This window comes from Pantherophis guttatus, chromosome 2, assembly GCF_059756535.1.
Source record: "Pantherophis guttatus breed Tessera chromosome 2, ASM5975653v1, whole genome shotgun sequence".
NCBI lineage: Eukaryota > Metazoa > Chordata > Lepidosauria > Squamata > Colubridae > Pantherophis > Pantherophis guttatus.
In genome coordinates this window covers 217,708,669-217,736,183 of record NC_142064.1, presented here as the reverse complement: position 1 = coordinate 217,736,183, position 27,515 = coordinate 217,708,669, and the positions used below count along the sequence as shown (strand labels likewise).

Below are 27,515 nucleotides of genomic sequence, written 5' to 3'. Positions count from 1 at the left end.
TGTGATCACTTTTTGGATGCTTTATAACTGGCCTGATTGGGAATAATCACCTGGGTGGATACAAATTACCATAAGTGGTTAGGAAGACAAATGATAATACTAACCCTAGTCCCCCTCCTAATAAATAGTATTGGAGTTTGGCCAAATATCAGCAAAAATCCCTGTCCTGCTGGGAGGAAACCAAGTTCTCCAATCTGATGAACAGTTACAATACTGGGATAATGATATGAGTCACATTCATAAAATGGATGCCATAGTTGAATCTTCGGCATGTTTGCAACCAAAGTTTTCCATTATCCTACACCCAGGAGAACACTACTCAAATGACTGGAGCTTATATAGACTCTTTCCATAAAGGTTTACGCTCTTCTCATTCCTTAACTTGGAGCCTAAGTAAATTATAAACTCTGATATATGTAAAACATGAAATAGTGGGATGTTTGGGTTTTTTTTGAAAAAGAAAAAAAGGCAACATCAGTTTTGGAATTGAGAAATAATGGTTTGGAACCACTCTCTTTTGAATCCACTCTTTTTGCTTATCTCACAATCCACAGCATTTCCTGAATCATTTAAACTAGGATTTCCAAACAGCCATTCAGTTTTAGATACTTCCTTGGAGCCTGCAGGGCAAACTGTACCCTTAAGGAGAATTTATATTCAGGTGTCAACAAAGAATCAATTAAGCAGCCCACAGTTTCTCTTGCAGCAAGTGCCCAGCCAAGCTCCCCTGGTCTCAAAAAGGATTTGCTTAGTGCATGGTGTCAGGCTTCACACCAGGAGTCTGCAGTAAATCAGAGTTCTCCAGGCTCTTAACCTTCTATTCAGATTTGGCCCAAGACGCTAAGAAAATAACTCAGCTAGATTATGATCTTAATTGTAGAATGAAACCTTAAACACAAGAGTTAATTGCCCATTTGCAGCATAAAGGAGGCAGAGCTTTACATATATCTAGGATCTAGAGATTAAACCATAGGCTTTTTCTTTCTGGTGATGTGAATCAGTAGATAGGGTCTCCTGTTGGGCTAGGAAGGCAGTTTGCTTAGGTAGTGCTTTTCTCTCTAGTTTTGCCTCACCGGCCTTAGCCCTTAGACCAGGAGTGGGTTCTACTTACCTTTACTACCAGTTCGCAATGGGATCGCATGCATGCTCTCGCTTCGCTCGTGCACACGCCTTGCTTCTGCGCATGCACAGATCACTTCTGATGACATCAGGGTCAGTGGGCGGAGCCTCCCGCTGGTTTTACTACCGGTTCTATAGAACCAGTTTGAACCAGGGGGCAACCCACCACTGCCTTAGACATAGGGGAAACTATGGGGAAATCCCCAAATTGTAGTTTAACTGTGAAGTTGAGAAGGCATAATGGAAGAAGGCAATGACAAACTTCCATATTGTTGCTGAGAGAACAATGTGGATATGTCCAAATAATCACCCGATATTGATATCAGCCCAAAGAAGACCATTTCAATAGTTCTACATTTCAGCAATAGCTGAAATGTTTTAATTCTCAGCTTAGGTTATTTTATGTTTTAATTTTTAAGTACTGGATCTTTTCTACCAAACCTTTTGATAGGACATTTTTGTTGGTGTTCAGTCTTATGGACATTTTTTAAAAATAAAACTTATCAATTATTTTATAATTATTTGATTTGCCCTAGTAAATCTTCTGATAATTGAAAAAAATTCTAAACTGAGAATTTTTGTTTATCTAAATCAGCTTATCTAAACTGATAAACTGAGTTACAAATATTAGATAAAATGCCAAGCCAAAGTTTACAAGGTAACAGTAGCCGAAATCACACACTTCAGGAATTGTGAAGCCAGTTAAAGTAAAGTGGCTAGACGACTTAAATTGTTCTGGTCCTACAACAGAATGCTTGCTGGCAATTTGGGAGCCGTGAAACTTGCAACATTTGATGAATGATAGGATGCTGAAACTTTCTGTTTAATTACTAAGATGGGGTTTTTAACAGAATTTAATGGGTTTTATTGGATTTTCTGTCAATTTTATTATGGACTTTGTTTTAACGGTTTGTTTGTTTTGGTTTATTGTTGTGAGCCACCCTGAGTCCTGTGGAGATAGGGCGGCATATAAGTCTAAATAAATAAATAAATAAATAAATAAATAAATAAATAAATAAATAAATAAATAAATAAAATAAAAATGTCTAAAAACACGGTGGCTAGACACCCTCAAAGCTGACACCAGTTAGAGCTTAGAAAAACTGAAGGAAGTAGTGCAAGATCAGAAGATGTGGAGAGACTTTGCCCATAGAACTGAATGGATATCCTCCTCTTCCTCCTCCTCAACAACAACAAAAGATAACCAGGTATAGTTTAAGTTTTTAAAAATATTTTTAATCAGCCTTTATTTACTATGTACTAAACACACACACACACACACCGTATTTTAATTATATATTATGTATAATGTATAATTATCTCTGACATAAATTACTGCTTGGATTTTGAATGTTACCTGTCCTATACTGAATTTATGTACAGTAAAATTGGTTTATAGGTATTATCAAACACACTCTAGCCACAGATCTTCCTCTTTGCAAATTGGCTGCAATTTGGGTCACCCTTCCCAACATAGATTTTTCAATAAAATGCACCTTTCCTTTTCACCCATGCTTGGGTCTTATTAGAATACTATATAATATTTTGTTAGTATATGTGCTAGGCCAAGAATTGTTAGTATTCAGAAACACGTGCAAATGATACAATAAAGAAAGCACTGTTTTGTTCTGATGTCTTCTGTAGATTAGCATTGCACTGCAACAACGGAGTAATTCAGAATTCCTACATTTTCTGTTGAACTCAGAAATCCAGAAAGACTAGTATAATTCAGTGTGACCATGCACCCACTCTTTTGTCCTGATTGTTTTTGTATCTTAAAACAGTCTAAAACTTTGATCTTGGGCTTATAAACCATTAAGAGAAAATAGCAGACTAAAAGTGTCATAAAGAAATGGTGGACTGAATGTAGTTTTAAGAGGCCTTTCCTTTGTTTTTGTTTTTATTTGGGTGGAAAGAATGCATCCAACCTCCAGTAGATTGTTGCTTCTGGCCATGGTGGGAAGAAACTGTTTATGCCTCATTCCTATGATCTGTGGACAAGTGAGCAGTCAGTTGTTCCTTTTTTGGCCTTGGCTGGACCCAGTTTATTTTCTTGTGCAATACAAATGCAACTTGCTACTGTTCTTAATCAGACTTGCTAGAGCTTTCTCACAGTCTTCAGCAATATGTTGTCAGGAAGTTCAAATGGGACTGAAGCATAGCAGCTCTTACCTGCACCCAACACTCAAAATGCATCACTCATTGGTTACTGGGATTTAATCTGTGTGAAAAGATTACCATCTCTCATGCAAATCTCTATAGCCCACGGTTTCTGTGTATGAATTTCAACTTCCATATTGCATGCTGGCAAGTCCACACATCTCCAGATGGTCATGTTTGAGAAACACTGTTCTCGCCACTTTGAAAACCACCTACTCTACTCTTTCCTCTCTGCTGAATTGAATTGTTGTTCAGTTGCTAAATTGTGTCCAACTCTTCATGACCCCATACACCATACATAGCATGACATGTCTCCTGGAGTTTGCCAAATTCATGCTCATTGCATCAATGGCACTATCTAACCAACTCATCCTCTGCTGTCCCCTTCTCCTTTTGCCTTCAATCTTTCCCAACATCAGGATCTTTTCCAATGTATCCTCTCTTCTCATTTGGTGGCCAAAGTATTTGATCAAGTTAATCTGGAGTTGAACTTCACCCCTCCTTTAAGTTGGTAGAAAACTTCTGCCTTGGAATTGAATTTCCCCATGTCTGTCCCACTCTTGCTTCTGTTATTGTACTGTTTGAAATCATTAGATTTCCTTCCATGGCAATGAGTGTCAAAGCCTAACTGGATTTATATCTTTGAGTGATGTTGGAATAGGAATGAATTTATCTCCTTCACGGACTGGGAATGAAATGAAGGCACCATTACAGAGACCATGGCAGAACAAAAAAATGTTGTTATGGTACGTTTATGATATGCTGGGAAGAAGTAACTAGAAAAATAGCAATGCATGAATTGCATCTTCTGGTAGTGATGACATCAGGCAATCTTCTTAAGACAGTCAGTTTAGTGCAGTGATTAAGGCACCAGCTAGAAACCAGGAGATTGTGAGTTCAGGTGTCCATCTTAGGCACAAGTTGCCTAAGATGACTTTGGGCCAGCTATTCTCTTTCAACCTAGGAAGCCTGTAAAAGCAAACTACTTCTGAAATTTTGCCAAGATAACTTCAGGGATTTGTCCAGGTGGTTGAAAGCAGTTGGCACTGACTGGAAGGTATCCTCCTTCCCCAAAGTCCTACCAGCTGGTGTTCTTCAGAGGTGCTGGTCGCTGGGGATCAGGCAATAAGGCCAAAAGGGGCAGTGCAGGTGAGGGAGGGCAAACGTTTAGATTTTAACTCCTGGTCTTCAACAGGAAATTTTTTTCACTGCAAAGCTTGAATATAGAGGAGCGTTCAGTGCACACCCAAAGGGGAAAGGCTAACAGACATATCTTCGTGCAGCATAACACAGACCAGGCCGTTGGAGGAGCATCTTAGTGAAGGTTTTCGCATTTCCCGCCAGAAGACCAGGCCCGCAAAGCCGGCCTCCCGCAGCACGCAGGCGCGCTAGGCAGCGCCTTCCCTTCCCCGGCCACCGGTGCCTTTCCCTCGCCGCGGCCGCCCATCCCCTCCCCTCCCGCGGGCCTTCTCCAATGCCGGCCTGGGCCGGCGCCGGGAGGAGGTGCAGGAGCGCCAGATGGGGCTCTCCGGGCGCCGGCCCTGATCAGGTGGGTTCGCCGGTGAGTTCGGGGTCGCGTGTCTGTCTTCCTCGGCGGCGGCGTCTTCTCCTTCTGCGGCTCGCATCTAGCAGCGGTTCCAGGCTGCTTTCCAACCGCGGCTCAGCCTCCTCGGTGCTGGGTTTTGCTAGGGCCCTGTGGCCTCTCTGCACCCCCCGCCCCCGATATTCCTAGAGCAGGCCCTGCCTCCGTAGCTCTCGAATTGGTCCCCTACATTATTATTTTTTTGCAAGTGAAGATAGTCTGTGTGGAAGTCTTAAGTGCTCATCTTCTCAACTCTTTTCGGGCTTGAGCATCCTATATTGTCTTCTTCATTTCTTCGGCTCCAATATATATATAATAAAGATAAACCTCAGTGCTTGATAGCTCATAGCTTCATTTGAACCCGTGTTGGAAATCTGTGTTCAGAGGGCTGTAAGATGTTTTTTTACTCTTTTCAAAGCATTCAGTGCTAAAGCATCCCAAATTTACAGGTGTTTTTTTTACAATTTGCTTTTGGATGGTGCCAGCCGATAATATTTTATTTCCTCTTGCAGAAATACCATATCTTTGGTATTTATTCTTCCAACATTAAGTATGCTAAAGTCCCATTATAGACTTTTATGTGAGACAAACATCCATTTTATATTGCCATTGAGGTAAGTTAAAAATAATGGTGCTGAACCAATCATGTTATTTCTTGAAAATTTCATTCATATATTAAAATCTTTTTAAAAATCTAAGAGGCCTGAATTGACCAGAATGTTCACTGAGCCTTTTTCCAGATTTTTCCAGTGGAATATAAAATTTGAATTTCCCTTTCATTTAGTGGTTCAGAAAATCTGACCATGTAGGAAAACCCATAGTAATGAAACTGTTCTCAAGATTTTTACTGCCTAAAATAAAAAGATTGATCCATCCTTTTTTTTAATACTACATTTTACGTCTGGTAATTTACCTCCTTATGTGGGATGCAGACAAATGCTCCTGTTCCACCTCATTAAAAAAAGCCTTGAGTCCAAATGTCACAATTAGTCTAATTCATTTTGTACTTCCCATTTTGTAATCCCATTGGTGGAATTAAGCAGTATTAAAATATTGTAAAGTTCAAGGAATTACATATGTCTTGAGTGATGTGGTTTGTCATTATTTCATAATAAAATGTTTCATCCTTATTTTGCACTTAATTTTATACATATTTTCATTTGTGAGGTTTGGTAAATTTGTGATGGCATTATTGTTTATATTACCAACTTTTTGGAGTTTATTAAAACTGATTCAAATTACAGTGTGTGTGTGTGTGTATACTACATTTGTAAAAACTGCTCTTGAATTCTTTATTTTTAATGTTATTTTACACATATTACCATTTTTTGCATTAACAAATAATAAAAGGTGATAGACTAGATAACATGTTGATGACAGAAAAATATTTTTTTCCTTTGTGCTGTTGCCTTGATGCTTAGTTTATTAGAGAGAACACTTGTTTTAGCAGCTTTGCATTATTGCCTATAAAAACTGGGTGCCAAACCTGTGGGGTAATTGGTCTCAGGATAGTATGTACAATTAAACCAAGCACTTTCAATTGCTTTTGAAGCATCATTTTCATCTTATTTTTCTCAACAGTAACTCTCTTGTGGTAATTGTATGTGTTAGATAACAAGAGAATATATAAACAAATGAGGCAATTCTGGCTTTACTATTATATGTAAAGAATGCACAACTTAATTCAGAAGTGCATTATAAACAAAATGGCCAGAATTGCAGCTTATTTCTCTATGTAGTTAATTTTCCCATGTTGGCATCTAACCTATGTTATTTAAAAATTATTACTGTTCTGTTCTCTTATGGTTAATACAAAACACATTGATTATTTAGGCAATATTATGCATAAGCATCTCCTTTTCAGTTACCATAAGTTTCAGGGTTAGGCATTGCATTTTTTGAGGCGGGTGCCATGCCCACTTTGAGCAGTCATTTGCCAAATGTGAGCATGTGATAACACTGCAGAAATTATATTTCCATGAACGCTTTATTCTTAAAAGTAGCACTTTCAATTGACGGCAGAAGCAAATCAGAAATCAGTAAACATAGTACAGTAATAGCACCATATGCTTGAGCATTTTCAATTAATACCAAGTGTGTTCACTGTTTCTGATTCAAAAGAAGAAAGCTGCTTCAGAATACACAGAGGCATGCATGCAACTTCAATCTGCCTCCTTTTAAAGCAAATTCATTTTTTCTGATATTGCCCTGCTGTGGATGACCATGTGATCCTGTGAACAGATGCAGCTGCTTTAAGGAACTGCAGAAAGGTAATATGTTTGCACACCTGTCTGTTCTGAAGCACTTAGTTATATTTGTGTCTAAAATGTCCAGCTCCAGTTAGTATTGCAAGCAAGAACCATTTGTTCAGCATCTGGTTGAATTACAATGGTGCTCAATGAGTCCTTGAAATAATGGCTGTCCCAGCATTACTGTGGTCATGTGATTGTTATCTGAGCACTTTTTAACCGGCTTGCATTTATGACAATTGCATTGTTCCATAGTCAGGTAGTCACTGTTTGTGAACTTTCCTGCCAGCTTCCCACAACTCTGGTAAGTTCCAACACTTGTCAGTGGCCATCCCAAACCCCACCACACTCATGCCACTCAACAATGGCCCCTTGTGCACCATTCACCACCTGGGAGCAGCTACTTACCTGCCTACTTATCAATCATGTGGGACCTGCAAGCTTCCTGCTAGCTTCTCCACTGACTTTTGTTGTTGGAAACTAGAAGGAGTTTGGAGGACATTCTCACTTAACAATCCTTGCTTAACAACAGCAAGGGGAGCTGCTGCCATTGTCACTAAGCAATGTAGTCAGGTGATACCTGACTTTGCAACTATATTGCTTTGCAATGGAAATTCTGGCCCCAATTACCATAGTTAACCAAAGAGTACCTGTATTGTCACTGCATTTTGTACTAATAGAAGTATCTGGACTGTCGTCAAGAGCAGCACCTCATACGACTAATTTTTAAATGACTTATTTGCATGATACTGCTGTTCCAAATCAGTAAAATGGGATGTTTTTGTAATACTTTGTGTGCTTTGTGGCTGATGTGAAATAAATTCATGGGTATTTTCCCACATGAAGAGCCGAGGTGGCACAGTGGTTAGAGTCCAGTACTACAGGCTACTTCAACTGACTGCTAGCTGCAGTTCAAATCTCACCAGGCTCAAGATTGACTCAGCCTTCCATCCTTCCGAGGTGAGTAAAATGAGGACCCAGATTGTTGGGGGCAATATGCTGACTCTGTAAACCGCTTAGAGAGAGCTATAAAAGCACTATGAAGCGGTATATAAATCTAAGTGCTATTGCTATGTGGTAGAGTACCTATTAATATTTACTTATTTCCAAAACAATAGAACCATAGGACTAGAAGTCACCTTGGAGACCTTCTAATTTGTCAGAGATGGAATAAGGACTCCTGCCCTTGCCCTAGGCAGGAGTCCTTATTCCATCCCTGACGAATGGTTGTCCAATCTTTTCTTGAGAACCTCCACTAATGGCTTACGATATTTTAAAAACATGGCTATTCATACATTAAAAAAAAGATACACTGTTTGGATATTGGAATAGTAATTAAAGCCCGTTTTTTAGTGTACATCAAGTAATAATGTACTAATTGTTAGTAATAATGGTTTGCTTTTGCCTTGTGTGAATGGCATTCCTCCTCTACTGGTCCTTGAATCTCTTGAAAGACAAGCCGTCTTCTGCTGCAGATCATGCAGTGATGATCTGAGATATCGATACACATTCAATCTATTTGAGAATGAATAGAAACCTGAATGAATAGAAAATTAAATTTTATGAAGATAATATTGTACTATATCTCTTCCTTTCCCAATTCATACTTACATAGAGTGTCTGTGAATAGAACTGGCTATTGCATTCGTATTGTTCTTATGCAAAAATATCTATTGAAGAGGTAAAAAAGATAATCCCTCAATTCAAGCTCAGTTCCTGAAAAATATAGAGACACATCAATGCTGTTTCCTTGGCAACAATATTACTGTACTACTATTACTACTACCTTTTAACTTGTTAATTATTCTGCTCTGGCATTTCCATACGGTCCCCCTGAGCACTACCTAGGTTTGCCTAATCTGAAATGTAAAATGGAATACTGGCTAGATGGGACTAAGATCGGCAAGGCTATTCTCATTTTCTCAGCTATCAATGACATGTAAAACTGCATGTTAGTAACATGTTAGTAATTAGTAATAAAGAAAATGGCACTAAAATAAAAGCAAGGGTAGGAAACCTTTTAGTGGCCAAAGACCATATTTAACACTTTTTGACAGATCGAAAGTAACAGCAAGATAATGAAGAATGAATGGAGTTGGGTTCATATAAGTGATCAGAGCCAAGATTTTATGCTTTTTCTGTTTTACTTTTTTTTTAATGTAGTTTTAGGAAAAGTAGAAGGTTGTTTTGCACTTTTAAATGAGCTCATTCCAATGAGCCAAAGCCATACCTTTATTAGAAATTCAGATTCTTTGCCTAGTAGTCAGAGACAAATTGTTAGCTGATACAATATTTTTGCAGAATTAAGCCCCATACATACATACAATAGCTGCCTCTAGAAATTTAATGTTTGCATAATTAGAATAGATAATTCTCTGTTAATTTAAATTACTCTAGTGGAATTAGATCATAATGAATACAATGACTCATACATTGTCAGTAATGTAAAAGGAACACTCTACGTGCTATTTACTGGGGTGGGGTGAGGTTTGAGTTCTGATACAGTGTCCAAAATTATTTACTTTTATCAGGTTTTGGCAGCTGCATTTATTTTATCCTTTTATTTTCTTAAATTACTATATTTACTTTAAATAGATTAAGCTATTTTGGCTATATTTTGTCAGGCTAAGAGAAGAGTATTTTGGGTTACTACTTTTATGCTCCCTTAGCATTGGCCATGTAGTCAACAGCAGATAAGAGTTATTAAAGATTTGGAGGACATTTGTTTTTTCTTCCTAAATAATGAACATTTCAGAAATAATGTTAATATAGCAGAATAAATTGAATTAACCTTACATATAAAAGGTAGAAATAAAACTAAATTATATGCACTTAATTCTACTGAAATTAATAGTCATAACATATAACATAGTCACAACATGTCATTAATAATCATAACATATTTCAGTAGTATCTGAATCCAAGCAACCTAGTCTGCAGTCTTATGCACTTACATTCAGTCTATTGAACTGAATAAAACAGTGGATTGTATTATAAATCTGGATCTAGATAAGCATTCATAAAGGCATACAAAATATAAGTTAAAAACGAATGGTATTTTTATAAATGTACTAGAAATGAATATGTATGTACTTGAATAATATTTACATTAGATAAGTATATATAGGATTGTAACTGTTAATGGCTATGATACTTTTTCTCCTTTTCTGTTGCATTTTTTCAGTTTTAAAGCAGTTTTATGCATAGTTTTATGTGCGTTTGCATTATAGTTAACTTTGTGTTTAATTTTTTTCATTTTCTGTTTTTTAAAGCAATAAAGATAAATTAATTTTTCATAAAGGTATGCTTATTATATATTAATTTATTATTAATATCAGCTTATACTTGACAATTTAAAATCAATTGGATTTCAAAATAGTAAAAATATTGCATTATGATTTTTCTTTAAAAGTGATATTAATATAAGAATCTTGGATTACTCTCTTTTATTCGTTAGCTATGTTTTTCTTTAATCTCCTAACTTGACATTTTCCAGGTTTAATCTATAATGAACAAAATAAATGCAAAATAATAAGTAATACAATAAAAATGAGAAGAAACAGAAGAGCAGAGAATAAAATTGAATGCAGATAAATATTAGTATTGTATTTTGTACTTACTGTGCAGCATAGCACAAGAAACTAAGCTGTTAATGACTCTTTCAAGATTACCTTTTATAAATCCAATTAAGCACAGCAAAAACTGCAATTCTCCTTTAGTAACCTTATGGTGCAAGCAGATCCTCTACCATGGTTTAGTTTTTGTGATTAAGCAGAACTGAAAGTAATGGAATGGTCCACCATTACCAGTTCTTTTTCCTGGGTTACAGGTAAGTGAGGCAACGTGAAATGTGCATTGCTTCTTAAAATTCATTTGAAGTAAATTAGGGTTAGGGTGTAAAATTCTGTATACAATTAAGATTTATAAAAAGTGCAGGTATAAAAGGCCTGCAGTCAATTTGTTGAAAAATAAGAAAAATGTAGGTGTAGTTATTGAATCCATATACAAACTGGCAGTTCTAATAAAGTTGAAAAAAGTGAAAATATTTTTATTTTTTGAAGCAATTGTTATGTACAATTTGTTAATGTTCCATTATGGTTTTTGGTGTTCATTTTTAGCTGAAAACTTGTTCAGCTTACTGTAAAATTTCTGAATATTGTTATGCCAGGCTCTGTATGATAATTCTGGTAATTTGATTATGTATGGCTAATTAATATTTTTGCTTTTAAATGTAAGGCATTTCCAAATACTGAATAATACAACTTTATACTTTTTGATATATTGTAAGCCATAATGATAGTGTTAACATTAAGTTTAATGAGTAAGTAAAATCTGTGATTAAAACAGATAGAGAATGCCTTTTAGTAAGAAAAGGGATTTTCTTGGATGTTGGAATACTTTTCACTTATGTCATTTTAAAATATTGTTCAGGGTTCATCTGGCATCTTAGAAGAAAGATTGAGCCAAGTCTGGAATTTTTATTTTTCCAAAGATACGTAATTTATATATGCCAATATTCATAGTGTAAATCTGCATACATTATAGTACTGGATGCTGTAGTCTTCTCTGCTACTTTTCTATATCAGAATTTCTGCCTGGAATACAGGTTTGAAGTAATGGCTGTTACAAGGGAAAGATATGCCACTTATACCATTATTCAGTGATCTTTGGTGCAGCATTGAGTAGTGAAGGTTCTAAATTCACTTCAAGAATTAATTGGAGTACTTTACATGGTGTAACTTCCTACTTGTTATATATGAGATGCTACTATTGTAGATGTCACCTGTTTTTACTATTGATTTTATTTATTTATTTATTTATTGGTTCGATTTATATGCTGCCTTTTCCGGAGACTCAGGGCGGCTTACAATGCGTTAAGCAATAGTCTTCATACTTTTGTATATACCTGCTTAGTAGAGCTTTCGCCCCCCCCCCCCAGCGGTGTTCTTTTTTATACAAAGTCAGCTTATTGCCCCCACAAACCGGGTTCTCATTTTACCTACCTCGAAAGGATGGAAGGCTGAGTCAACCTTGAGCCTGGTGAGATTTGAACTTGCAGTAATTGCAGGCAGCTGGTGTTACTTAACAGTGCTTTAGTCTGCTGCACCACCAAGGCTCTTTTTATTTAAGGGTTTATTTAAGGGTTTATGAGATGAATTCCTTGGAAGTACTATGTATTTTGTTGGACTACGATGCTTTTCAAGTGATTATGTCAAATACCTGAATGCTATATATCCTGAAAAGGCCCATCCATAGAGAATCTTCCCAGAGCAACATAAAGTCTTCCATCAAAAAAGAAAAAAACAGTTTTATTTATCTAAGGTATTTTATTAGATTTAGATACGTGCCAACTCTAAAGCAACTGAGTGGCTCCCAATATAAAACAACAATATAATAATACACAAATAAAAATACACCAATAAATCTTGCTTGTTTTCTTTTTTCAATAATTGTATGGCTATGAACTGCAGTAGTTCCTTTGATTTTCTTTGGTTGGGGCATTGAAGTTGCCTGTTTTTTCATTTCTTGATGGACTCAGATAAGATTGTGGAATAATTTTGCTGTATTATTGATTAAGTTAATATGGTATACTGAGCAATATATTACTCTTTATGTAACATATTTTTACACTTTAGAAGCTTTATTCCATTTAAATCTGTATTAAATATCTAGTGTTTATTCCCCCCTGATAACTTCCTTTCCCAACCCCTCACAAAATTAAGTTGGGAACAAAATTGTGATCATTCCTGAGAAGAGATATATCATTCCTGTTATAAAGTTAACATAGGTGGCAGCTAATTCAATTCAGTATCAGATTTTAACTTGATTTCAGTAGGAGAAAGCACAAGGATTTATTTAAAAGTTACAATTGAAAGCTTTTGAGTTTTACTGTGGATGAAAAAAATGTCTTGAGAGTTGAACTAGCAAAACCAAAGCATTTCTGAATGGCTAATCTTCCCTCCCTAACTGACTGTTGTTAATCATCCCCCATTACCATTGACAAACATTCATGACAACCTCATTGATTATTCACTATCTTTAATCAGTGCCCTTGGTTATTATTATATTCAGTATGTAACTGAATCGTGTTCCGTTTCTCTTTGTTCCTTTAAAATTCAAGCCTTGACATTAGGTGACATGCAGAATTTAAAAAGAGAAAAAACCTGTCATAAAATTACCTGTGTAATTCCTTTGTAGTTTATTAATTATCCAATCTTCATTTTGTGAGTGCGTGCAGAAAGAGAGACAGAGAAAGAAAAAGAGAGATTCAAAAGTAATAGACTGTTTAAAAATATATTGTTAAAAAGGCAAAGTAAATTTTTTCCTACACTTAAACATTCCTTCTGTCCTGTTTTGAATTTTAAGATTATATATAAGTACCTTTTTAAAAGTCTGAGCCACATGTCAAGCTTCAGTATTAAAACCATAAGGTTTTATATAAGCTTGACACCATAATAAAATATAATGTAATCCTCTTTTATAAGTATCATATAAGCTCTTAATAACGACCTATTAATTCCGAAATCTTTTTCTTTCTTTCTTGTATTTTTTTGGATTTTTAGCATACATGTACACACTGACTCTCTTTCCTTATGCCAGTGAAGTAATATCATTGATTCTTAAAAGGAAGCTTCAGCTACTGCATTCGTCTGCATTCGTCTGCAGTAAATTTTCTTGATTACCGGCATATCTTTGTTTTTGCAATCTGAACTAAGCCAGTCTGGAAAGTATGGGATCTTTCCACATAGGCCATGGCAGGTAATGGGTATCTGCCAAGAGCCACATATTATAGTGAAGCAGGAGTGTTCTGTAGCCTTGTTTGTGAGGTACTGCAGGGGTTGGTCCTGTCACCCCTCCTGTTCAACATTTATGTGAAGCCGCTGGACGAGATTATCCGTGGTTTTGGGGTTCCGTCAGTACCCTGATAATACTCAGCTGTACATCTCCACCCCAGGCCATCCCAATGATGCCCTTGAAGTGATGTCCCGGTGCCTAGAGGCCGTGCGGGTCTGGATGGGGAGAAACAGGCTCCGACTCAACCCTTCCAAGACCGAGTAGCTGTGGCTTCCGGCATCCCAATATAGCCAGCTGGTGCCATTGCTGGCTATTAGGGGCGAGTTACTAGCCCCTACGGAGAGGGCTCGCAACTAGGGCGTCCTCCTGGACGCACGGTTGTCTTTAGAAGAACATATGACGGCTGTGGCCAATGGGGCTTTTTATCAGGTCCGCCTGATTCGCCAGTTGCGTCCCTTTCTGGATCGGGACTGCTTACGCAGGGTCACTCAGGCACTCCTCCCCTCCCGCCTTGACTACTGTAATGCTTCTACATGGGGCTCCCCTTGAGGAGCACCCGGAGGCTCCAACTGGTGCAGAATGCGGCCGCGCGGGGGATTATGCAAGCAACGGGGCACTCCCATGTGATGCCTCTCCTGCGCGAGCTGCATTGGCTCCCGGTGGTCTTCCGGGTGCGCTTCAAGGTGTTAGTTACCACCTTTAAAGCACCCCATGGTTTAGGGCCTGGTTATTTACGGGACCGCCTTCTGCCACCGATAGCCTCCCGGCCAGTACACTCCCACAGAGAAGGACTCCTCAGGGTGCCATCGGCCAGACAATGTCAGTTGGCGACCCCCAGGGGGAGGGCCTTCTCTATGGCAGCACCTATCCTCTGGAACGACCTGCCCCCAGAGATGTGTAGGATCCCAGATCTCCGTGCTTTTCGCCGTGCCCTTAAAACTGTCTTATTTCATCAAGCCGGGTTGGCTTAACCCCCCCCTTAGATATTTTTAATTGTAAATGGATTTTAGCTGGGGTGTTTTAAACTTATTGGGCCAAAATTTTGTTTAATTCTTTTTAAAATTTTAATTTTGTATGTGATGTTTTTATTCTTGGCTGTTCACTGCCATGAGTCCTTAGGGAGAAGGGCAGTATAAAAATCTAATAAAATAAAATAAAATAAAATAAATAAAATAATGTCTGGGGCAATTCATAAACAGTCAGAATGAACCATTCTGAGTTATGTTTTATATTTGTAATTCACTTTGTTAAAAGGAATAGAACTGATGGTTCTAAATAGAAGAGGATAAAAAAGGAAGTATGATTAACAAAGAACTGAGATTAAAATTCTTGAAGATTTAGACCCGTGGTGGCAAACCTATGGTCCGCGTGCCACAGGTGGCACACAGAGCCATATTAGTGGGCATGCCAGCTCAGCTCTGGGGTGCATGCACGCGTCGGCCAGCTGATTTTCGGGCCTTCTGGGCCCACCAGAAGTAAGGAAACAGCTGTTTCCTGCCTCTGGAGGGCATGGGGGGTGGGTGGGGAAGGCCCGTTTTTCTTTCTTACCTGGCTCCAGATCCTCTCTATGCATCTGGGAAGAGCGAAAACAATCTTTCCCACTCCCTTGGAGGCCCTACGGAGGCTGAAAGGGCCCATTTCCCGACTCCCAGTGGGACAGCAAGTAACATTTTTTCCTGTCCCCAGCCTCCAGAGACTCCTGGAGAGGTTCCTAGAGAGGTTCTGGACGCTGGGGACAGCAAAAAATGTCACTTCCTGTCCCACCGAGAGTTGAGAAATGGGCCCTTTCAGCCTCCGTAGGGCCTCCAAAGGAATGGGAAATGCTGTTTTCACCCTTCCCAGATGCATAGAGAGGATCTGGAACCAGGTAAGAAAGAAAAACGGGCCTACCAGGTCAACATGTGCCAGGAGCGGGGATGGGTGTGGTTGCGTGCGCATGTGTGTGGGCACGTGCGCGCGCGACCCTCCTCCACCCCCCCTCTCCTGGCACGTGATGGCAAAAAGGTTAGCCATCACTGATTTAGACTTTGCAAGAGTTAATTTTTTTTCTGCAACCTCCTACATGTACGTTTACTTAAATTATGTTAAATCTGTTAATGATTGTATGGCCAATAGAGCCAAACCTAGTGTTTAGAAAAATCAAAATAACAAATGAAAAAGTAGTGCAAGGAATATAGTGCTGGATATTGAAAGTAAGTAAAATAATCTGTTAAAGTGATGCCCATAATCTTAACACCAAGATTGTTTTTGAGAAAAAAGAAAACAGTTATTGCAAACAAATTCTATCATTGGATATATCCCATTACTCAGTCTTACTAAAGATAGAAGCATTATAATATAATATCTGCAGAATAGTACTGTAGATGGATAGCAAACTATAATTTTCCAATGCAAATCTTTTTATATACTAATACTATGATTCTAAATATAATACTTTACAGGAGAAGAGGAAGTTATAGAATCGGTATTGGGATGAAATTATATGTCTTCATGAAGTAACAATATTCCTGTGCTTTTTTCATAATACTATATTTATTATTAATAATATGTATGGTGAAGTCTTGATTTAATGGACTACTGGGGAAGTTGATTACTTCCAACTGTCCATTAAGATACATCATTGCAGAGAATTACCTCATATTTATGGTGACATCATTTATCACCACTTATGTCTTAAAATTAGCCTAAATTTAACAACATGAGCTATTTAGATTGCGTGAGACGTATTCATTACATTGGTGAGATGTCCACCAGAAATATGCTCCAGAGTTTCAAAGTCTATTAAATGTTAGCCTGTCAAATCAAGGTTTTGCTGTGTTGCCTTCTCATAAACATATAGTCAAATCAATTTAAAACAAAAATTAAATACATGTAAAACAGGAGCTATTAAAAAGATATTAAAGCTGTGAAACACTGTTGAAACAGTTAATTAGAATACTTTAGAATACTTTATTGGCCAAATGGAATTGGACGCAACAAGGAATTTGTCTCCGGTGTATAATCAACAAGGTAATATACTGTATTTTTCACTCCATAAGATGCACTTTTTTTCCTCTCAAAAGTGGGTGGAAATGTCTGTGCATGTTATGGAGCGAATATGGGCGACAGGCAGCAGCGGCGAACGGTGGCAGTGATCCCTGCTGCCTGGAACAGCTGATTGGCGGTATTCCGGAAGGCCGATCTAACCGCCGAGCAGCTGCTCGGAGGCGAAGACTCCAGCATTCCCTGACAGAGGAGGCAGGCTGTTTGCTGTTTGCTGCTTGCTGCAAGGACACTATCCAGATGAATACCGATTGGATGCTGGGAGGCAGAGGCAGATTTTTTTTTCTTGTTTTCCTCCTCTAAACCTAGGTGCATCTTATGAAGTGAAAAATACAGTATACATACAAACAACAAGGTAATATAAGATACCAATAGGATAAGGTAGTAGAAAAGATGAGAAGGATAATGGTAATACAGCCATACTACATGGATAAATATTCTTAGACATGAGACAATACTGTGGAAATTAGACATTCAACAGAGTGATGGCATGAGGGAAAGAACTGTCTTTGTATCTAATTATTCTGGCATGCTATGTCCTATAGCAGCGTCCTGAGGAGATGAGTTGAAACAGTTTATGTCCAAGATGTGAGAGGCCTATAGATATTTTCTCAGCCCTCTTTTGAATCATGCAATATTCAGCTCTTCAGTGGAAGGCAGACTGGTTATATATTTTTTTTTCCTAACTATTCATTGAAAGAATTAGTTGTGCCGAAACAGTGGACAATATTCTGCTACAATATAAAAGTCTATATGTATTGTAATTCCTTTCTAAAATGTTGACAGTAGCACACAGTTTCTGAAGGAGTGTTTCATACTGAGAAGAAATACAAGAAAAAAAAACTTTCCCTGCTTGCCTGAGAGGTGGATTTCCGTGAATGGGAATGCCTTAAAAACAGATCTCTTCTGTTGGCCTTAATGATCACATTTAACACAAGATATGTTATTTCTTAATTGGACAGACCTTAAACTATTTAAAGCGTTGAAAGTTGAGACCAGCATCTTGAACATAGCTAGAAAAACTATTTGTCCCCCTCCCCCCCCAAAAAAGAGGAAATAGTGGTAGTTCTCAAATTATAGCTATAATTGAGCATGGCGGTCACGATTGTAAGTCATGATGGTCATAAAGTGGGTTACCAAGTGACCAGGCTCAATTTTACAATCCTTTCCATGGTGGTCATTAAGTGAACAACTTAGCAACAACAAACAATACATTGCTATGGGCCAGTTTTTTGTTGGAAACCGAAAGTAAACCATCATAAATAATGGTCATGTGACTGTGGGGCACTGCAAACCCTAATTGAAGGAGTTATAAATTGAGGACTATTGGAATAATGCAGCAATACAATTCTTTGTATTCTTGAGCAGCTTTTCTATATTTTTAAAGTCTCCTAAAACCTCTGAAGATTCTTTATGGTTAGTCTCATGTCTAGTGTGGTGTAGCTAGTATTATGCTCTAAATACATTTAAATGATACACATTTAAATAATGAAAGCAAAGTTAATTTTCTAGGTCAGAATGACTCAGGAAGTATCATACTGTGAAGTATCATAGTTGGGCATATCCTTCTTACTGCTGCTAGAACATTGAGCAATAAAGTTGGATCTTTCAGCTCAAAACTGGCTCTTAGGTGGTCATGATTCCTTCTAGAGTATGTCAAATCCTCCTCTAAAAGACAAGTCTTTTACTGACTTAAAGAACTTAAACAGCAACAGCCTTTCTGGATTCATCTTTGTCATGTTCACTTTTATCCAGAATGTTGACTCCAAACAGTGTTAAAGATTCTGTTTCTTGAAATTAGCAAAAGCAATAGCACTTAGATTTAAATACCACTTCATAGTGCCTTTACAGCCCTCTCTAAGTTGTTTACAGAATCAGCATATTGCCTCCAACAATCTGGGTCCTCATTTTACCCACCTCGGATTGGTGGAAGACTGAGTCAACCTTGAGCTGGTGAGATCTGAACTGCCGAACTGCAGCTAGCAGTCAGCTGAAGTAGCCTGCAGTACTGCACTCTAACCACTGCGCCACCTCAACTCTTCTGAAATTAGGTGCAGATACCATTATTCCTGAACTTAATCTGCATATTAGAAGCAATGCTGTCCCAAATAGATTATTTTACTGAGCATTTCCATTCATCCTTTAAGTAACAGAGAATAAAATTATCAACTAGCAGCCCTGGAGATGAATCATCTTCTGGAAGACCCAACACAAAGAACAACCAGATGCACTATCTTGACCATAAAGCCCTATTTTTAAGGGGTTTTAGACAGTAACAATGATTCACAACAGGGAATTTCTCTTCACTTTTAAAGGGGTGAAGAGAAACAAGACAGCCTTATCCCCCTATAGATATTTCCTAGCTGGTATTGACCATAAAACTCAAGTACAGTACAGTACAGTCTCAGATCGTGACAAAAAACTCGGTTGACTTGGATCCTGCCAATTAGTATCTTTCAGACATGATCTTCTTAGGAAATGACAATCAGTATAAGGGGAAGAAAAATTTCCATTTCAGTCATGCTTCTAAGATTACAGATCATTTTGGTGACAACCTTGAGGAAAGAGACAAGAACTATTATATAAATAAAGAGGGATGAAATATTCCTTAAATTGTGTAAACAAGATAGTGTTTGGAAAAATCAGGCAAGCTTCTCCCTGAGTTTCTTATCTGTGAGAGCAGTTAGAGGTACATGTTGCCTAGATAAACGTAATTGATCTGATTAGCCAGCAGCTAATGATCCAAAGGCATATGGCTTCATTATCTCTGCAGGAGAATTAGGAACATAACCTGAAACAACATGCCACATCTCTTGTGTAAAAACAATCTGAAAAAAAATTAACCAATTGTTGACATGAACATCTTCCTAATAAGTATTGCTTATAATTTAAAATACAGTTTAAGCAATTGTCTGTTTCCTCTGTTAAGGAAAAGAGATGTTTTTAATAATGAAAAAGAAAACTTCCTAAGAATTTCATTAATATACAAGTCTAACATTTTTCACATTTTATTAGCATAAAGGCCTTCTCTGTAGTCTGGAAAATTAAGTGGGAATTGGATTGGTATACAGTTCAGTATTCCATACAAAGTAAGAAACTGACTAAATTATGAATGGCATGGTTATCTTTGTTAAGAATGCATGCAGCTCACCCTCGCCAAAAATTAATGAGTGGGTTCCTCATCAACATAAGAGAAGTAAAAACTATCATGTAACTCCTGAATACCCTAACTACTTTGCATTATCGAATGCAACCTTCTTCAACTAGAAATATTACCAATCTCTAATTAATTTGTTTATAATTCATATGTAAAGCCATCTAGAATATTCCAGAATATATTTTGAAATTTTAATAATGTCCAGTATAACATTTTGGCCTGTACTTAGTCTTTTTTAAAGAATGTAGAACTCAAACTTAAAAGCTACAAGTAGACCTTATTTAGCAACTACTAGTATTATGACAGTGATAAAGAGGCCTTATAAGGCCGAAATAGATCTATCTTAGTCTCCCTTAAATCTCACAGCAGACAACACAAAATGTCTGATAAAGCCTGGAAAGTGGTGATTTGAGATAAAATTTTTTGAAATAAAAAAATTTAAACTTTTAAACGTTCCGGAGATCGTGATGTCTATCGCCACACCCATATCTTATGTATCCTCCCAGTAAAGGTATAGTATCTATTTTCTCCCTGTAAAGGTATAGATCTATATAAATCTCTCACCTGGCAACTGGAACTTGCTGGCTGCCAGAAAAGAAAAAAGCCCAGAATCGAGTGGATGTGATTCTACTAAGCTAGGGCTGCAGAAAAACCTTGGTTATGTAGGAAAAACCTGACTAGAGGAAAAACACACATAAATCCTACGAAGAAGTAAGAAAATAGATACTATACCTTTACAGGGAGGATACATAAGATGTGGGTGTGGCTTACTGATGAAAGCAAACGAGCTGAAAATAGATCTATATAAGTCTCTCACCTGGCAACTGGAACTTGCTGGTTGCCAGAAAAGAAAAAAGCCCAGAATCGAGTGGATGTGATTCTACTGAGCTAGGGCTGCAGAAAAACCTTGGTTACGTAGGAAAAACCTGGCTAGAGGAAAAACACACATAAATCCTACGAAGAAGTAAGAATATAAATATATATTCTTTCTTTCCACATAAAATATATAAAGCTACTATTATACAGTAAAGAACTAATGATCACATTAGAGAGCAAACATAAAATATCACTTTATTAAAAGTTACTCTGGCAATCAAAATACATATTGAAGTTGGTTTATTGAATATTACATGAATAGTGAGGTTTCAGTTCCAATGCTTGTTCTAGCTTGGTACCCTTTGAATCAATCCATTAGCAATTTATTGATGTTTTGTAATACTTTACACTATATAAACTGAATGTCGTGCATTCAGTCAATTGGAGACCTCATCAGTACTAAAACAGAGTTAAAGAGAGAAAACCCACTCTGGACTTTGAAGTAAATGCCTTAAAAAAAATAAGAAAAGGACCACCATGAACTACTATTGCCTACCCCAATTTAATTTAGATGCATAAATTCATAAAAGCCTCAAGCTCCTTTGGCTTAGATAAATCGTTTTATTAAGAACTATATATGAATTGATAGCACTTGCTTCAGTTAAAAGCTAATATAACAATAAAGACTATTACAGCACTCTAACATTACAATGAACTCAATGAAATGGTGCTCTAGATAGAAAAAAGGAACAGAAAAATCTCCTTTCCTCAAATGATGAAATGTACTAATCAAAGAAACAAACAAACCAAATAGCTATAAATTCAAGCCAAGCAAAACTGTCTAGTTTTTACTTAACACATAATTAGTTTATAGAATTTGCCAAATAAAATGTGATGGATTTAAAATTGGATTAAATACATCCAGAAGAAATGAAACTTAACTAGTATTCATGACAACATAAAACCTAGGAAGTTAAAAAAAATGCTGGTGGTACCCATATAATGAAATGATTTTTTTGGTATGTAGACACATTTTGAAATGAAATATTTTTAATTAAAAGACAGATTGAAACAGTCCAATGTGGACCTGAACCTGAACTGAAATAATCTTGTAGGCATTTCTTATTTGAATTAGAGCTTCCAGGTTCATATAGGATGCCAAAGAATCTTTACATCTAATTTCGTGTTTGAGAAAATCAAAAGATATACTAAAATCTTGGATTTCTTTATTATGTTCTATAATCCAAAGAAGAAATGTGTTTTAAAGAAACAGATCAATTCTGTAAATATCAGGGTGGATTTGATTTAAATTGAGTTGATTTAAATCACAATTTAAATCATGATTTAAATCGCTAGTAAAAAGGCTTGATTTAAATCAACTCGATTTAAATCATAATTTTTAAAAAGCAACTGTCATCTCTGCTACTCCTTTCACCCACTGTTGACTCACCGATAGTCCCAGTGTTGCAGAATATACAGCCTCATGCTACATAACTAAGCTCCATTTCATGCTGAATAAACTAAATTATTTATGTATCTTAAATAGAAAACTATCTTACGATAGATTTTTACCCCAAAAGTTTTTTATTAAAATAAATTCGATAAAAATAAAAAAAATCCGATTTAAATCAAAAAAATCTGATTTTTTTTTTATTTTTTAAAAAAAATCATTGATTTTTATCCACCCTGGTAAATATATTATTTAAATAAGTCTTGAACTGTATTTATAGACTAAAGTACAGATGTGATTCTTGACTGGTACAGTTGCTGAAAAGTACAATTAATATGATTGCTTTTTGTGCATTTAATGATTTCCATTCTCTGTCACATTAAAAACTGCAATATATCAGTGACTTTGGTGAAATTATAGGTGTTGCATCTAAATCTGGGAGCAGGTAAAGAATTAGCACAGTTACATCTATTATTTAAAGAAATTGAGACATACCAGGGTTTTTTTCTTCTCCCCTACTGTGGGTTCCTTGTTCTGCAGGAAAATGAAAGTATATAAAAAATACTATTCTTTTTCCTTTTATTATTCACTATAACATTATTCACTATGTTTCTGTATGCCTTTCTATCCTTGTAAACCAGCCTTCTCACTGTTTCCATATTCATACACTGCTTCATATATTGCTTTTATTCTTTAAAATGCTCACTTCTCTTAGACTAAAGTATCTTCAACTCGGTTCAATCATGATTTCTTCTGATTCACTGACTTTTCTTTCATATATTTGTTTTACAATTCAAATCTCATTCATTCAGTAATGACTCTGTGTCTGTGTGTCAATTTTGATTATTAAAGTAACACTGAATACAAACTAAAAGAAGAGAGAAAAGAGGAGAATGAATAAAAAGTGAAAGAAAAATAAGGAAGTGACTTCCAACTTTCACTAAACAAATATATAGTAACTCTCCACCCCCTCAAAGGTTACAGACAGTTATTTTTTTAAATTTCATATTTCATCTCTGATATAAACAAATACATAGAACATATTTTCTGCCCTCATATCAGCAGGAAGTCCATAAAGGGTTGCCTGAAGTAAGCAAGTTAGTTTGGTTTATGATCTAGAGCAGTGTTTCCCAAACTTTTGACATATGTGTACCCCTTCTATAATTTTCGTAACGCTGAGTACCCCTCATAAAAAACATATGCTTTAATATGCAGTGGATATTCCCACGTGATCCCCACCAAACTCCGGTGCAACGCGTACCCCCACCAAACTCTTCCCGTACCCCTGGGGGTACGCGTACCACACTTTGGGAAACACTGATCTAGAGTCTATGAGCTCCAGTCCTGCCTTAGGCACGAAGGCCATCTGTATAGCTTTGGGCTTCTCAGCACAATTCTCCTCACTGAATTGTTGTGGGGAAAATGAGGAGGAAGGTGTATTATGTGTATTTGGTGCTTTGAGTTATTTATAAAAATAACAAAGTTGAGATAAAAATAAGTAATTTGTTGTTCAAGATTGAACTCACCCAGCATTTTCAAACTTATTGTTCTGAAAGTTTCTAATAGCTTAGAAGTACAGATAGTCATTATCTGCATTAATGCTGTTTTTTCAGTAAACATTCAAAGTTACGACAGTGCTGAACAGGTGGTGGTTACAACCAGTTTAGGAAGTTCCATGATCATGTGATCGCCATTTGGGTGCTTGGTAACTGGCTTGCATTTACAATGGTTGCAAAACCCATAGTCACATGATTATGATTTGCATCCAGAACACAGGTGGTTTTTTTCCCATCTTCTCCTTGTCTGGAGAGATTCCAAAGAGCTGGTTTGCTCACCTGTTCTTCATTCTTTCTTGTGGTCCACTTTTACAGAGGGGTTTTCGGTTTTCTTTTCTTCCCCTGGAAGCCCATTTTTGTATTCACTTCCTATTCATTCAGAATCCATTCATTCTTGACCCTTTCTGTCCTTGTTTTAATGCACATATTTTTTTAGTACTGCGTTCATATCTTCTAGCAGAATAATAGTTTTCTCTGAATTAGATTTATCAAAGCATTACAATTTATTCCAGAACTCATCTTTAGTTCTTACATTATCATCATTTTCACTATAAATGTAACTATCACTGGATTCTTTCTTTTATTTTTTTCAAACTTTAATTTTATTCTTTCATTCATAATTAAAGCTATACCTTCATTTCCTGGCGTATACATGTCCATCAACACCATTCCACAAGATGAGACTTCCTTCAATTGGATCTATTGCATTCTTTCTCTTTCTCAGAATTCTCATACAATTCTGTTAATTTTATTTTATTTGTTAATCTTATTTACCATTTATTTTTCTTATATCCCATTGGTCAATCAAGGCTTTCATGTTATTTAGTAATATAGATAGTGTAACATTTTTAACACTAAACTCTAAAGAAAAGGCATGTCAGCAGTTAAAACACTTACAAGCTGCTTAAATATATTTGACTGAAAATCCAGATCAGTTGAATCTGATCTGTAGGGCTGACACAGACATGCACATTCATAGAAAAACACATGCTTATTGTTAAAATTTTGTTCCTACAGGTACTGCCATGGCTGCTGGAGTCTTATTGCAAAATGAGGCACCTTACTGTTCTCTGATAATCAGCAGCACAACCATGAATACAGGTAATTACTTTTTTAGTAGATGACATTTAGTGGATAGGACCAGTACTGGATAATAATAGGGATGAGCTATTTAATTTATCTAAACTCTGAATGCAGAGCTGAAGCAGATTGTTTCAAGTAGATTTTATAGTTCCATCAGTTGAAATAGGATTCAGGTAAAGAATCAAATAAAAAACATGAACAGATTTTATGAATAATTGGTCACTACTAATCTGTGCCAAAATTGCTACAACCTTTCACTTTTGTTTTAGGATTCAGTGGAGGAAAGTAAAGGAGTCAAGTGACAAGTCTATAGTGGAAGTATTATTTCTAAGCATATAACAGCTTATATAATACAACTCCTGTCATTTTTTACCTTCAGTTTTCTATGAAGGTATTGCAAATCATAATTCCTATTTTTCCTCTTCCTGAAAAAAAAATTCCCTACAAGATGAATAAACTGTTTCATTATATGTAGGCTGCCAGTATTCATTCTGAATGAAGCTCGGCGTACTGGCTCTCTGCTTTGTCTTGCATGGATAAAACTGATTATGTGGACAAGACAGGGAGCTAGGTCTCACTAATTTGCCCTAAATGAAACTGGTTAAACTGCCTCATGCCTTCCTTCATTGGGTAAAACAAAGGACAACTGAAGAACCACAGCTCTTGTAGATGATCCAAACTTGACAATGGAAATGGAGTAGGGAATGGCCATAATTTTACAACTTTCTTACCCAATTTGAATGTTATCAACTGTTTGGCAAATATCTCATGTGCATATCTTTCACTTCTCCCAATTTCACAATGTTCTGTTCAACTTACTTAATCAGTCTGTTTTCTGAGTATTAAAAAGTTATTATTTGAGTAATATGTGAGAAAGCAAAAATTTTCTTCACTTATTGCAACACAAATGTTTATCTTTATTGATACTTAAAAAACATTTTACTGTAGATTTTAACAAAAACAAAAACAAAACCCAATGTGATAACATGACAGTTTTCCTAATAAATTTCTTAGCTATTTAGCTTGTTGTTTTTTTGCTTTATATATTTTCAACCTTGATATCAGGTTGGAAAATGAGCAACTGCGTCAGAAGGAATAGTGAAATAATTCTATGTATTAAAAGGTTAATAATGACAACAGAGGAGAACAAATATTCATTGTTACGATTTGTAATTCTGATTCATCTCTTTGGCAGAAGCTTTTAAGATCATTGAACATTTTTACAAGTAATATAATCTCTTTGTGTTCATACAAATTTCCTATGACAGCTAAAAATTAAATTGGAGAACTAAGGATAATCTGCACTTATACGTGTTCTCTTGTCTCAAGATTAGTTTAACAAAATAATCATGATTTTAAAATTCATTTAAACCAAATTTGTTTTTTTGCTAGTCCAAATATAGTAGCAATTTCAGGTTTATTATTTATTTCATGCAATACATTCCTTCTTTGCATAATCAAGAATGTTAAATTGAACATTATGCAAATAAAAAATGTATTGCATGAACATATTCTGTAGATATCCAGGAAGATAACATCTAAATGCAACTTGTCTCATAAAGGTTAATAAATTATTCTGCTTGTTTAGGTTTATTGCTTCATATTCTTTCCAGAAAAAATGACCAGTAATTGCTATCTCATTAAAATTATTACCTAACTCACACTTGGTAATTTTGTGGAATGTTATTGTATGCGTGAAAACGACACCTTTTATTTTTGGTTATGGATTAAATTAATAGGTTTGATGCATAATATGAATAACATTTTTGCCAGCTGAAAGTCATATTGTATTCATTACAAATACTAAATGAAACAAAATGAAATGGGAGTGAAGATGTGAATTTATAAGTGGTATTAATAACAAAGTCATATGGCACTATAAAAATTGCCAGGTTAGCATGGTGGTGTCATAGACTCGAAAGGGTTACAAGATTTATGACTTAGCTGATCTGGTCCTTATCTCAATATTTTTAATAATTTTGATTCCTACCAACATGAACTAATAGGTTCTGTAGCTTTTGATGTGAACTGCTTATTTATGGAGCATTACAAACATTATGTTAATATCTGATCCAAGACATTTTGTTGTCTGATATAAAAACTCCAAATAGTGTCTGTAATGTTTAAGTGGCAATCTGATTCCAGGCTAGTCTATTTTTTAGAGGAATAAGAAATAATGTAACTGTTGTGTTACAGTATGTCTAATGCACTTAAATTGTTCTTTAAGCATTACTGCCTCTGATATTTATGTTTTCTGTACACCCTCAATAACTTGTGCTCTTATACAATTTGGAACCTCTTCGTAGCAGAGTCCCTATAAATTAGGAGCAAACCAAAGTTATCCTGTATCTGCCCCGAGTCTTCTATTGCATTTTATAGTTTTCTATGGAAAGTCCTTTTAAGCTGCAGTCTACAATTAGAACAACTCTATGGTATATTTTTATCTATTTTGCCACTGAATATTTTACATGACTGCTGAAACCCAAGAAGGGATTTTTTTACATTT

At 36.2% G+C, this 27,515-nt stretch overlaps 1 protein-coding gene across 3 annotated transcripts in view; it reads left to right on the top strand.

The window, feature by feature from the left end:
• Positions 1-27,515, top strand: part of PTPDC1 (protein tyrosine phosphatase domain containing 1) — a 102,232-nt gene that overhangs the window by 59,692 nt on the left and 15,025 nt on the right. Inside the window, exons 1-2 of one of the 3 annotated variants that reach the window (XM_034437617.3) lie at positions 4,554-4,828; positions 24,944-25,027. In XM_034437617.3, the coding sequence (XP_034293508.2) occupies positions 24,952-25,027 (76 nt within the window). In that variant the 5' untranslated portion in view covers positions 4,554-4,828; positions 24,944-24,951. Of the gene's footprint in view, positions 1-4,553; positions 4,841-24,943; positions 25,028-27,515 lie in introns of those variants that run through there. The other 2 variants (XM_087887814.1, XM_087887813.1) reach the window with 2 other exon arrangements.